Source organism: Apteryx mantelli, chromosome 5 (assembly GCF_036417845.1).
Source record: "Apteryx mantelli isolate bAptMan1 chromosome 5, bAptMan1.hap1, whole genome shotgun sequence".
Lineage (NCBI taxonomy): Eukaryota > Metazoa > Chordata > Aves > Apterygiformes > Apterygidae > Apteryx > Apteryx mantelli.
This window is the reverse complement of record NC_089982.1, coordinates 38,717,750-38,732,184: the sequence shown is the minus strand read 5'-3', so window position 1 is coordinate 38,732,184 and position 14,435 is coordinate 38,717,750. Positions and strand designations below refer to the sequence as shown.

The following is a 14,435-nucleotide window of genomic DNA, read 5'->3' as shown; positions in this document are numbered from 1 at the left end:
TAATTTGCTTTTCAAGATATCAATATAATTAGAAGAATTAAACCCACGCTGTTTATACAAAAAAAAAAAAAAGAAAGAAAAATCTGTCTCAATCTCTGACATTGAGGGTCCCCCAAAGCAGGTTTTATGAGCCATGAAAGCTTTATCTTGTTTTGCTGGAGTCAAACTGAATAAACTTGACAAAATATGTTGTATGAGAGAGATTCTTAAACTGGAAAATTGATTTAATGTTTTCTATTCTCTTTCAATTGCTATCAGAGATGACCACTGCCATAAGTTATTTGGCCAAACTGCCTGCTCTTTCCCTCAAAGTGTTTATTGTAGTTTATTTTTGTTCCATTGATCAGAAATCCATAAAATTAATTCTGGTCATCCACATGTGAATTTCAGTATTGCAAAGCAGCCAGCTTTAAGGCTGCATACTATCTGGAATCTAAATCTTGGAAATAGTCTTTACATAGGATGTGAAGTGTACGGCCTTGAAATTTTTGCTCTGCTCATAGTAAATTTACTAATTGTATTGTCTTCTCTGATGTATTTCTGTGTACACAAATCTTTTCTCCGATTTTGCATGTCATTTAAAATATTTACTCTGCTTTTCAAAATATATACAGTTGTAAAATAGCAGGTACTGCCTTAGGAAAGAAAGTAAAGAAGTCTAAATCTATAGATAGGAACTTTATTTTTGTCTGTTGAAACAATTAGATGCAATGAAATAGGTGCAATTTTTGAAGTAGGAAAAAGTAACAAACCAAACCAAATGGGGACATTTCTCTTAAAATAGATTAGTGTTTAAAACAATCTAGGCTTTAGGAGCTGATATAATTCTTTATAATCTTGATTACTAGTAAATTCCGTATCATAGCATTCTATCTCAGTACACAGCTCATTGTTTATTGATAACACTGTTTCATGTCCTAAAAACAGAGGACAGAGTGCCCATTTCTGTGAATTGTCATAATTCCACTGAAGTGAATGGAACCGAGGATCTGCCAAATATTTGCTTTCTCTTAGCTGTAAAGTCTCTTCTCCCTTAGCTTAACATTGAAGAAAATGTTTTTGTTCACACTTGTTAAGTGTATTGCCTGCACTGTTTTCTCGATTCAAACTCTCCCAGGTTTTATAGGATTAAAGTGTATATCTAGGTGAAGTTAATCTTTAATTGCACAGTGGGTCCCTTTATTTTCTCTTCTCTGATGTAGCCCCTGTTTCCCTGTGCAAATATAAAGTAATTTCTGCACTTCCAACATTGTCTTTATCTGTATTTCTTTAAATGATTGATTGTCTTTCTGTCCGTCTGTCTGTCTTTCTCCTCTTACACCCTTTGGTGTCAACCAGTTTCCACCATTTATTCCCATCGTGCACTAATCTGTAAGTTTGAGCGTAATGTTGATGGATCAGCTTCCTTGTTGTTCTCCATAACATTTCCCTGGGTCCCCCTTTTCCCTCCTCTTGAGAGGATGGCTGCATTCTGACCACTTATTACTTTCTTGGTAGTGTCAACAGGACAAAAGAAAGTCTTTGTTTTTGTTTTTGTTTTTGTTTTTTTTTCTCTGGTGGGTTTGCAGTCTAGACAGTGTACAAATACAGTAAAGGAGATACGCTACAGAAAGTGCGACCAGCTGGAGAAGTTCAGCCAGGATCTCTCCGTACCATGACATTTGTTGGCTTTTAAAAATGTTTCTAGGGAAATACTTTGTCATGTAGTTCCTTATTCCCAAATTTACGCTTCTTAATAACATGCATTTACAACTTAGTGTGTTGAAACATATTCAGTTAAAGAATAAAAAAGGTCCTGTCCACTTAATCCTTCTATTTTTCCCTTTCTGTTCTCCTGGATCCCAATATCATATTCAGCCCAGCTGTCAGAACAGAGCTGTTACAGCTCCATACTCTCTTGCCTCCCACCTCTGCAACTTCTATAAATCTTTCCAGCTCTATCACCTTTGTGATACTGCCAACATACAACACTCCTGATCAATCCACTGTGAAAATTCTTACTGCTGCCTTCATTTCCTCTTGTTTGGAGTGCTATAATTCACAGCTCTTGAACGCTTAACTACTGTAATACTCAATGAGAGCAGTACGATATTATAACCTGCAGTGTTTTGGATCATGACTACAGTATGGTTTAATTTCTAAAATGTGTGGCAGCTTGTTCTCTTCAACTGTATCTGAAAAGTTGAATTTGTCAGCGTGTCTTGACTAGATTCCTTCTTCTAAATCAGCTTGCATCAATAACAGTTAATTGCTCCCCAGGCCTCAGGTATGGTGCTATTCCAGCTCATCTGTATTTTCTACAATAAACTCTTCATTCATTTTTAATTCTGGATTTTTTTCCTCTTTAGATCAAAGATTCCATGGGCAAAAATTTAGTTTGCTAATGTACTCAAAAAAAGTCTGATAATAATAAGTAAGAAAGGTTAAAATTAGGTGGAAATTGAGTGCATACTAAGGACTCTGACAGGGAGATAAAACACATTTTTATAAATGCAGAAATTTGATGTCATTCAATTTTGCTGCCAGAGAGGTGATTCAAGTAACTGAAGTTGATCACAATTGGACCTTCAGGTTTATATTGAACTGAAGCGTTTTTATTTAAAGACATCATTCATTAGTCCTTTGCATGTACTGTTGAAAATCTAAGGACTGCATAATTTACAAGAAGGAAGAAAAGTTGCTGAACATAATGGGCTAAACCCATTTCACACTCCTAATTAATCACCCATAGTCAATTGCAGACATTAACCTTAGCATTTACACATTTAACTACTTGCAGGCACAGTTAGATAGAAACCTTTCAATATTGTCTCTCACACTAGCTTTTAGGCACAAAAATTAATTAAAATATTTTTATTTCAAGGGCCAAGTGAATTACTTCTCCGTAACATTGAAGCAGTAGAGTATTGACAGCATACTAGGCTTCTGTTTTATTTTATTTTTTGTAATGGAAATAACAAAGTAGAAGACTGGTGAAATACATGTGTTGTAGACTTGATTTACATATAACTGTAGAGCATTTTTAGGGTCAGATCGTTGTTCTATTGAAGTTGAGTGCGAGTTTTGCCTTTAACATTACTAGAGTGAATAGTAGGACTTAGTAAGAATTGCGCTGCATTGCATCCTGTGCTGCAGCTGTGGAAGGCAAACTACAAGGATGGTGAAGGAGCGTGAAGTGGTATTCCAGGGAGTACTGAAAAATGAAGCCAATTGAAGTAAATGTATCTTTTGGGCCCTCTGTCAGTTTAAAATTCTGATGGAAGCAATGGGCCTTGAGTAAGTTTTAGCTTCATAACTTGCTTTGATACTTTTCACACGGTTTCCATTTCCTGTTCTATGCTTTTCATCCTTCACAAGCCATGTTTTCGTTCATTTGGACTTAATTCAATCCCAGTTCAGGATCTTAATGCCGAAATAATTCCTCTGAGGGCAGAGAAGTGAGTTTGTGATTAAGGCACTGACTGTGGACTTTAAGGCCATGTTTGTACTAGTAAGTAAAGCAGCCAAGGACTGTTCTCTGGCCCGAAGGCCACCTGACCTGGCATGGCTTGTGTCCTTGCAGCTAAATTCTCTTACCCCCCTAAAGCAGGGTGACCTCATCCAAACTTATTACTAGGAAAATCCCTGGCCTGTGCTGCTTGGCCTTTGTCAAAACCATGCCTGAGCCCATGCCGGCAGTTTAACGAGTAGTGTGCAGGCCTGTGCCTTTGGCCCATTTTACTTTGTGACTGTGGATGTAGCTTAAAAACTTAGGTTGAAGTGCAGCCAATCTCTGCCACAGGTTTTCTCTGTAAATTTATGCAAGTTATTTAACTCTCAGGTCCTAGGATAATAAGGTTTCCCAAGATCTGTTAAGGTCTTCAAACATTGTATTTGCATAAACAGACTAATGGAAAAAACATAGGATTTACCATCTTCAATGAATAAATAGAAAATGAAACCAGACTGCAGAAGAGAAATTCTTCTCTAAATATCTCCAAGAACGACAAACTAAAGGACTAAAAATACTGACTCTTTTCATGTATATTTATTTTTATAAGTTATTTTCTTCCCAGATATTTGTAAATTTAAATGAAAACTTTCACATTGGAGCATGTCACAAAAGAACCAAGCTTAATGCAAAACTTCTGCTATTATTTAGAGAGCTTAAGGCAATAAAATTGAAGGTGTAGTGTACAAAGCTGTTCTGTTTATCAAAAATTTATTTGATTAATCCACCAGTTGGATTAAGAGCAGGAGTTTTACACTTGAGCATTGCATTGATTTTTGAGTGAATGATAAAGTTGCAGTGTTTTTACACAGTGCTGTACAGAAGCAGAGATTCATGCAGGCTGGAAGGGGCCTAGGTGGTCTCCAGGCCAGCCCCTCTTCGAAGCCAGGCCAGCAGCAGGTTCAGGCCCAGCTGCTCAGGGCTTTGTCCAGTCAGGTCTTGATACCTCTGAGGATGGAAACTGTGCAGCCTTTCTGGGCAGGTAGCCTGTTCCAGTGCTTAATTATCTTCATAGTGAAAAGTGCCTTCAGTCCAGTGAGGACCTCTTCTGTTTCAATTTATGAATGTGGTTTCTCATTCTCCTGCGATGTACCTTGGGATAGAGCTTGGCTTTGTCTTTTCGGTAACCTTCTCTTAGGCACTGGAGGGCTGCTATTAAATTCCCCCAAACTTTCTCTTCTCCAAGCTAAGGAAGCCCGGTTCTCTCAGCTTCTTCTCACAGGGCATGTGTGTATTGTATGGGCTAAACCTATTGCCATGGTAAATATTTATTAAAATATTTTAAAGGGTTTGTTGATTTCTGTCTCTTCCTGTGTGTCACAAGCAAGATTTTAGTGTTGGAAAAAACTTTCAAACATGTTCTGTCTTAAAATTTGAAGCACCTGATGATTTTAAATGGTTTTTTTAATTTATGCTTCCTAGTTGCCAAATACATTCCCAAAAAATGAAGAGCACTGACCCCTACTGTTTGTTTAGTGTTTTGTGAGTTCTTTAAAACTCAGCTGAGAGAAGATGATACAGCAAGTTGAAAGTTACTCCAGGTTTTCATAGGCTTCTGAAAACATCTTTCTTAATCCCACATACTGGTCTGGTGTCATCTGATGGTAACACAAGAATATGTACAGCTGGAAAGAAGGGGAGGAACTCCTTTGTTTCTGCTTGGAAATAGCCATTTGGTGCCGTGGATTGCCCCCCACCCATTGCTACCTTAGGCCATTGCCCTGCTCCAGTTCCTAACCATCATCCATTTGGGTTTTTTCCTGCTGCTCATTTCCCTTGTCAACTTAGCACATTTACTTCTCTTTGGTGCCATGTGGTTCCAGAGTAACATCCCTCTGAAGGAAGTATTTCTTTAAAGTGGTTATTTATGACATGTTTTGGATTTACAGCAGAATCCACAATGCTTTTTAAATAGAATTAATATAGCTGAAAATAAAAGATGTGATGCTTATTGGTTATTCAGCATTTATAACTATATGCAAGACTATATTGAGAAGTGAATTTAATCTCTCACAGTGATTTATTGCAGTCTGTCCATCTTTTCCTTTGTATTGTACCTGCATGTGACAGTCAAGTTTAGTTGTGTTGGTTGTGTTGGTAGAGTTCTAGCTTCTAAAACAGGCGGTGGTGGATTAAATCCCCCTGCAGTCCTTAACTTTTATGGAGCACTGTTCCAATAAGCCCTCCTTGAAATGAAATAATAAATTAACTCTAGGGAATCTTTTAGAAATACATTAGATAAGAAAGTCCTGTCTCATTTTTCTGATCCACATGGGACATAGTTTTTGTAAGACCTACCTCTACTGGTAAAAATAACACATTTTAACATGAAAGCGAAGTAGCTTAATGTGTGGCCTACTAATGTGACTTAATGTGTACGGCTTCTCAAGGTATGGGAAGTTCATTTGACCGAGATAATTATTTGTCAGGTAAACAAGTCATGTTACAGACAAGATCTAATCCATTTTAAGTTTGCTGCAATAATTACACCATCAGTATCTAAGTTATTATTTTACAAACTGCATGCAGATAGCTTAGGCAGTAGAGTGTGTTTGTATTGTGTGTGCACATTTGTTTTTATAACAAAAACAGTTCTCTTTAAAACGAAGTATCTCTGATTTTTAAATGATTGAGTAATAGTTTAGCTGGTTTTCATTTTTATCTTTATTATTTTCCTACAGGTCAAGGCAACAGATGCAGATGCAGACCAGTTTGGTGAAATTGAGTATTTTCTTTATGATGTATTCCATTACTATGTAAAATCTGAAGCGTTCCAGATTGATCCACATACTGGTCAAATCTGTGTGTCTCAAGACATTGACAGAGAGGGAGATCCAACCACTTACGATCTCTTAGTAAAAGCTACAGATGGGGTAAGTTTCACCCTTCCTTACTTCCAGACTTGTGAATGTATTTTCTAATTTGGATGTGCTATATACTTTTAAATGAGAATGGAGTATGTGAAACTTGCATGATTTTGAATTTAATTTATTACCACTAAAGAGGGCAGAATGTGATACTTCACAAAACATAAAATAGAACAAAATCCAACAGGAGTCATTTTGACTTGAATTGATATACTTCACTGTGAAATCCACAACCTTTCCTAAACAGGTTGTTCAAAGCCGTTTCCAGGAACTGTTACTCATTGCGGTTTTTCTTCTCCTCTTGGAACTGGTGGACTCCATGTTACTTCTGCTCCCTGGTTTAAAGATGGTTGCACCACTAATAAACCAGTAATTTGTGCCAGAATTGCATGGGTAGAGTGGGTGCCAGTAATTATTTTCCTAGATAACGTTCCTTGTCCTTTCTAGCTAGGTGATGCCATTGTTGTGGCTAGATACAGCCTCTTTTCAGCGGCATGTCTGCAAGTTTTCTCACTTTTCAAGAGCTAGTGCTTGGAAGCAGACTTCCACTATACAGTGGGGTGGGTCGTTTTATGTGGCCAAGAGGAGCATGCCTGAGACGGTCCATTTCAGGTCTCTAGTTTGCCAGAATGGTGAGGATGAAGAGGCTCTGAGGAGCTTCACTAAGCACGCAACTTTGTTTTGTGAGCTTGCACTGCATTGGCAAGTAGTGTAGACTCTAGTCTTGTTCCATTAACTGAATGCCCCCATGCAGCTGGAGTGCATTAACTGCAGTAAGTACATTCCTGGAGCATATCTTTCATTTAGTTTCAGTCTACTTTGTGTACTTTGAGGCCAGCTGACAATGTGAACCAAAGCACAGTAAGTGAGGACAGTCAGGAGATTGGCCTGAAAAGTATTAATAGTCACACTGAAACACTAATGGAGATGCACAGAGAATGTATTGCTGAGGTCATCTCTTCAAACTGACCAAAGCTATAAAGAATGCAATACAGTAACTCCTTCAGGTCTTCTCATTTCAAAATCTGTTGCACAGAAGTTCTTTGTGGTGGGAACACATCAAGACGGTTGGGCGTGGAGACTCGTTCTATAGGGTCGCCTATAACAGAGTATTTTAGTAAAGTGACTGGAAGAAAATAGTTTGTAGGTTCGTTGTTACAATTATGAAAGTATCCAAAAGCTACTTGCAGTGAGAGGCTGAGACCAGCCAGTATTTTTCTCACTTTAGTAGTGAACCGTGGAGAGGCTGAAAAAAAAGGTTACTGGTTTAACATTGTAAATGTTAAAATTAACATGAGGACGCTTTTTAAAACTTACAGATTCATGTTATTCAGATCATATTTTGCACCACAAGTTGAGCTGTGAAACATTTAAATTAAATTATTTCAGGTTAAACAGTTTTTATTTCATACTTTAAATACTAAACTTCCATTTAAAATTTTGTCCTAAGTATATCTACTATAATTTTTGAAAATGCAGATCTGCTAGAAATGCTGTATTTATTCATAAAATGTCTATACTTTTCATTAAAGTACACCAAAGAAACTTGGAGAACTCTAATTCCTATATTAATTAGTAGATGAATTTAAATAGGTTTAGTTGATGCTTGGTATTGTTGCATTTTGAGAATGTAGTAGTCAAAGGTATATTTGTATATTGTTGAATTTGGATACATGTGTAACAGTTAAACAATGCACTTGCAAAAATCAGAGGTTTAATTCATGCCTTTTTTTTTTCTTTAGCTACAGATATTCAGTGATTATTTCAGAGGCTACAGACACATTCTTTGTGTTAGTAGTGCCTTTAGCACTGTGCCTTTTTTCCCCCATAGATTTGCTTCGAGGAAAAACAATAATATAAAAATATCAATTACATTTTTTGTTTCCTAATATACAACTATGTCTTATTTGAATGCATGATAATTTCAGAATATTAATTCTTTTTGTTAGGACAGTATAAGCAATCTTTCCAGCAGATGTATATTTCTGTGCCCTTTTTGGAATTTCTCTGTGAAGCGATTTTTGTCTTCAAAGTTCCTTTCTAGGAAAAAAATTTATAGCATACACATGAGTACACATTTCCGAGTCCTGAAGAATAAAGGAGTCAATATTACAATGTATAACAGGAGAAAATTACATATTTTGCTATGCTTCATCTTTTTTCTCTTGTGTATGTCCAATGCAGATTTTGCACAGGGCCTCACATGTTTTGAAGCTGAATAAGCATGAAGAATACATACAAATATCTGGAATATCAAGATTAGTCTTGTTAATAAAGGCTATGTGAGAGCTGAACAATAGCACTGTAAGTCATACAGGTTTCTCACATTTCCTTTTACTCTGGTCCATAAGATTATTTTGAAAATGTAAAGGAAAATAGGTTTATTTGAATAAGGTAGTTGCATATTTTGGTTAATTTTTTGCTATAGTGATTAACTTTTATGTCAAAAGGAAAACTCCAAAGCACAGAAACTATAGATTATTTCATTTTTAAGTTGGTCTGTGATTTGTCTTCATTTGGGGATCTTATGTTTTCAAAAATTCAATAATGTGGAGGAGGGATTCAATTTTTGATTGTCTTGTCTGTGACAGGTAGGGCTTGGATTTTTTTATTACTGGAACTCAGCACTTTGTAGCTCACATTGATTTGGATTCTGCAAATTAGGTCATCTGACAACTAAATACTAAAGCACCTAAAATCAATATTCACTTTTCAAAATTTTTGGTATACCTGAACTGATGTTGAGCCATGTACCACCTTTACAGCTGAATTATGGTAGGATATTTTTATCTCCTGGCATTCTGCTGCTGATTTTGATCAATTAAAAACATGTTAGGTATGGAGTTCAAAGTGGGGACTGTGATCAAAAGTAGGGGGAAATGTGTAGAGAAACGACAGAGGAAGAATGAGGGGTCACTGTTGTCAAAGAGGAGGGAGAGAGATGAAAAGGAAAGAAAATAAGAAAGTTAATTAGAAATGAGGAGGAAAATAAAGTATTTTCCAGGTGGTGCTCAGTTTATCTTACAGCAGAACTATCAATTTCTTCCACCTGTTTGTGTCTACTCCATTACATGGTTTTGGAGCTTGACTGCCTTGTTTTTAATGCGCTATTTAGAAACAGTAATGGGAGAACTAGAATTGCCTGCAAATGACCATGGAGAGGCAAGTGTAAAATTGATTTTCTTAAACGAATGCTCATAAGGTCTAAACTTCTTGGGAGAGCTTGCAGGAGAAGTCTCACTGATTTAAATGGGGACAAGACTGATCATAATGTTAGCATAAGCTTTTTCAGTTGGCAGCACTCATTTTGATGCTAAAGTCACTTATGTCTCCTATGTATCTGGTGCTCTGTTTGAAATACTTTTATATGAAAAGAAATCATGTAACTAGCATTCTAGAAATGTATTTGCACTGAATTGCAGAGCATTTGCAGGTAGCCCTCCTTTTGGGTCTTTGTCACATGTTGTGTTCTCTGTATGGACTGGAGCAGACTGTACCATTAGTAACAGGACCTCTCCTACGCTTTGCATGCTACCCCTGCTTAGGACTATCGCCAGTTCAAATAGTGCCTTTAAGTCACAAGTAAATACGGTTGTATTATGCACTTGCAGCAGCCCAGAGATAGTTTCAGTAGGCATTTTGGGAGTCTGAATTGCTAGTGAGCTAAAAATTGGCTTTCTTGTAATGATGTCAAAATTCTAATGTTTTTCACTCTCAAAAAAGAAAAAACGAATGAAGACATTTTGCTTGGAAAACCTTCCCAAATATTTGAGAGAGAGATTTAGATCAAACATACTGTGAAATCAAGTCTTGCAAAAGGAAAATATGGAAAAACGGGAATTCTAATAAAAGTCTTAACATGTTTTCAAAAGTGGCGGAGGGGACAAAATTACTTTGTTTTTCTTTTTGAACATACGTACATTAGGTCCAATATGTTTTAACTGTTGTGTTTGTGTTTTGGGTTTTTTTTGTCTGCTGTTACAACATGACTGAAGTGAACTAAGACACTCCATATTTTCCCTATTTGCTTGGTGGTCTCCAAACTGTTACATATGTAACTTTATGCTTGTTTTAGGTACTTCAGCCTTAAAGAGTGTTAACACGAATTCATTTACATGAAGGAAACTTTTTTTTGTTTAACAGTGTGCATATTTTTGCTGCTGTACAGTTGCAATTCAATCAAATCTTATTGCTATGCATAGTGCATAATTCAATCTTTTTGTTTTTACATTTGCATTTCTAAAATGATGTCCATCGCACCTCTTTTTTTCCTCAACCAAAAAAACAGTAATGCCTGCAGCTATCAAAAAAACCCTATCACAGTCCGAGGAAATTTAATTGGAATAATGCTAATTTAGATTCTGTCTAGTGGCATCTCTGCTACCTGGTTACAGACTATGATTGGTCTTCAAAGCCAAAATCTCAAAGTCGCACAATCTTGGGGTTGGGGCCCAAAGAGGGGCGTTCATGAGAGTGTCCAGCTTAGACCCTCTGAGGACCTGGCCTTTACAGTTTTGTCCAAAGTGTGCCTTGGGAAGACTGGATAACCTGCATTTGTCAGTGTTGCTGTCAGGGATGGCCCAGTTCCAGGAACAAACGTCTCTCTAGATAACGCACTGCACATACCAGCGTACCATCTTTCTTCATCAGTGTGGCAAGAAGTTTCAAAAACTGAAGCACAGGCAGGAAATACTTCTGTTATTTGTGCTCCCACATTGTAAGGAATTCCCGATTCTCACTAAGGAAGGATTACATGCGTCATTAAGAGCTAGAATCTGCCTAATCCCAGGTGGATCCACATGGCTGCAGCCCATACTGTGTTTAGTTTAGACAGGGAGTGTGGGCCTTCTTGCTGGGAGCCTGCTCTGACATTGCCAAACTAGCAGCTGTGACCCTGTCTGACAACCAGTTCTGTCAGAGCCCCCCTCCAGCCCCTTTACCTCCACCCACTGAAGGGCAGAGCAAACAAACATGCAATCATCTGGAACAGCTGTGCTGCACTTGGCCACAAACATACATAGAAGTGAAACAGAAAGATCTTTATTAGGACATGAAGTAATCCCTCTGAAGCGCAATTTGTGCTGCTTACCACGGGTCCCACCTCCCCTTCCACTTCATTCTCTCCTCTTTTCTCACCTCTTCTGTTCTCACATACACACACTTCCAAACCAGGATTACTGTGCTCACCTGAGAAAGAGGGCAGGACATACACAGCCTGCAAAGTGTTGTCTTATGCACCGCACAGACTGCTCACCGGTTGTGAGCGCTCATCAGAATTATGTTACGAAAACAGTATGCTCGCTATCCCCAGATATCCAAATACTGCTTTCAGGGGTAGCTGCACCATAGCAGCCTCTCCAGTCCTGCCCTGAGATTTTGCAGAAATGCAGCAGGTAGTGCTGCCCCTGCTGGAGCTGCAGTAAGGGCAACTACAGAAGGTGAATTGCAAAAGCCTCTATCTCCCTGCTGCTGGGGATTGTCTCAGTTCTGACGACAACTGGCCAAGCACTTAGCAGTAAGTGACACATTGACTTTTTCATCACGTTTAATACAGGCAAGGCCATCTGAGACCTGCCTAGATCATCTTTAGATCTACATCCCTACAGAGCCTCTTCATAACAGACATTGAGGTCCTGTGTTGGAAACACATGCTTGGCTGCAGCAGAGTCTAGGAGGAGCCGGTATGCTGTAACGAGAGTTTAGATATTGGGAGTTTTGTTGGTTGTTTTATTATTATTATTTTTTCCCCAGCCTTTTCCCTTTACAGAGGTGGACTGCCTTGTTTTTGTTTTCTCCTAAGTGCAGTTCCTAAATGCTTTGATTGGACTGCCCTTAAAAATTATGATTTGAAGGTTGTCATTGAATCGTGATAGGAGGCTTTTTGGTGAGCTTCCTTGAAAGTCTGTGCCAGCATGGCTTCTCCTGATTTTGTCTGTTTTTCATCAGTCTTTGTCAGTGTAGGCCGTTAGGTTCCGATTTCACCATAATATGTAGTGCCTCACGTAATTTCTAAAGTACCATATGCATCTGGATATGCCCTGCAATTGCTTTTTTTTTTTTTTTAATGGGAAATGGCCACTGTAGGCTTGTTCTTTTCCTGAGGCCTTTGTAAACAAGAAGAGAAAGATGGAGCTTTTTGTTTTGTAGGGTTTTCTTTTTATTCTGAACAGCAATGACAGCTTTTAGAGGTTGTCCGGGATGAAGACACTTCAGGGCATGTGTTTCCCATCCTAACTTGTTGGCCCAGGGAAGCTGCTAAAGTCACACTTTGACACACTCATGCACGCTGTAATGGTGCTTTCTTTTTCCTCTGCCTGTTAGCCTTTGCCCATACTAAGCTCTGTTGATTTTAGACCATATTTTCCCAAAGGGAAAGGGCATCCTTTTGCTGTAGGACAAACTCATGAAAATAATTTCTGCCTGAAAAAGATTGAGAGAAGCCAAAAAGGCTCTGCCAAGTATCTAAGTTGGTGTTTAGTTAGATTCCAAGGAAAATCTAATAATATTGAAACCTTAGTGGCTCGCCTACTGTCTTTGTGTATAGAAAAAAAATTGTTCTTGAGAACTTTTTGTTTTCTGGTAAACCACACTGCATGGCTTGTCTCAATTTTCTTTGTCTTTTACAATGAAGCAATTAAAACATAGACATAAGCACTCAACACTCATGGCAAAGCTTCTAAAGAAGTTAAGGCTTTTGAAATACCTGGTGGTGTCCATCCCTATCCATCATGACAGCATTGTGACTTGAAGTTGGCATAGTATCTTTTAGGTTTTACAAAGAAAAGAAAATATGTCTTTATATCAGAGATCATGCATATCACAGTTCAGCTAGGAACAAAAATTTGACAGCACAATTCACTGATGAAAAGGTTGGAGGCCTCAGTGGAAATCTTGACAGATTCTTAAACATTTTACAATGTGTCAACAAGAAGAAATACAGCCATTCAAAATAGCACCATTCCTACTTATTAAGCTACAGTCTCTCCTGCCAAAGGCATGGTAATTTTTTTTTGAAACATGATAAAGAGGTATGCTGATAGCTTTATACTTTCACACAAATTGGGTCCTGCCAAAGAAAAGAAAATCTACTTTTGGTTATCTTGACTTGGTAGTAGTTTCTTATGTCTGCTGTTTGTTCCACAGATCATAAAATCTTAGGATTCGGGCAAAAAAAATTGTAATTGTGACTTCTTGTTGCATCAAACAGCACAACAGTAGTTAATATTTGAACATTTGAGAGACATGATTTCAAAACAAGCAACTGTGGCTTGTTGTTGCTTGTAACATGTTTTGACAAATGTAATTTTCTTTCAACAGCAGACTTGTTTAATTCAGTCTTCATATTTTGGAAGATCTACTGTGTCATGCTTGCTTCTGAACAGATGAAGCATATCCATGTGGTTAGAAATAGTGGCAGTCAGTTTCCTCTCACTTGGGATGTTACTTGAAAATTATTGTAGCCAGAGTAAGTTTAAAAGAATACAAAAAGGTTACACGATATCCACTGTACTGGACCATAACCAAGTTAATATCCCTCTTGACTTCTGTGTAATGGGGATACAATGCTACTTCAGGAAAAGAAGGATCTGTCTCCATCATAAAATTTGGTCTGTCTTCTGAAAGATTTAATAGTAGGTCTCCACCTTGCTCAGAATGAATCCATTCCCAAAGATTTTAGTCTTTACTTAGCTCAGTAGGATAAATATAAATTGGCTGGAGAGCAGGGTGTTTTTCATGTCAGTTTAGCAATAATGAAACTTGGAAGAAGCAGTTTAACACAAATTCCCTTGAGTTTTGCAGTTTAGTTCTTTATGAACCTTTTAGTCTTTCTTGATGCTTTTTTGTTATTGACCTCACTTCTTCCTTGGCCCACTTCCCTTAAAAATACTGTTTCTGATTCCTGTTCTAAAGTACCTGAAAGCCGTGGAGTCACTGTGGTGAAGAACATCTTCTGCTAGTGGGCTTGAACAAAGCACGTAGGCTCCCCCTTTTAGGCCCTGTGCAGACATTTCCTTCCTGAGGAAACCCAGGCATCGAGTAAAGTCTCATTCTGAAATGGGATTGGGATGTTGGCAGTG

General features: G+C 37.8%; 1 protein-coding gene across 1 annotated transcript in view; it reads left to right on the top strand.

Annotated features, from left to right (window-relative positions):
* The window catches only part of DCHS2 (dachsous cadherin-related 2), a 113,198-nt gene that overhangs the window by 37,317 nt on the left and 61,446 nt on the right, over nt 1–14,435 (top strand). Inside the window, exon 2 of the mRNA XM_067297031.1 lies at nt 6,172–6,363. Within this exon, the coding sequence (XP_067153132.1) occupies nt 6,172–6,363 (192 nt within the window). The remainder of the gene's footprint in view (nt 1–6,171; nt 6,364–14,435) is intronic.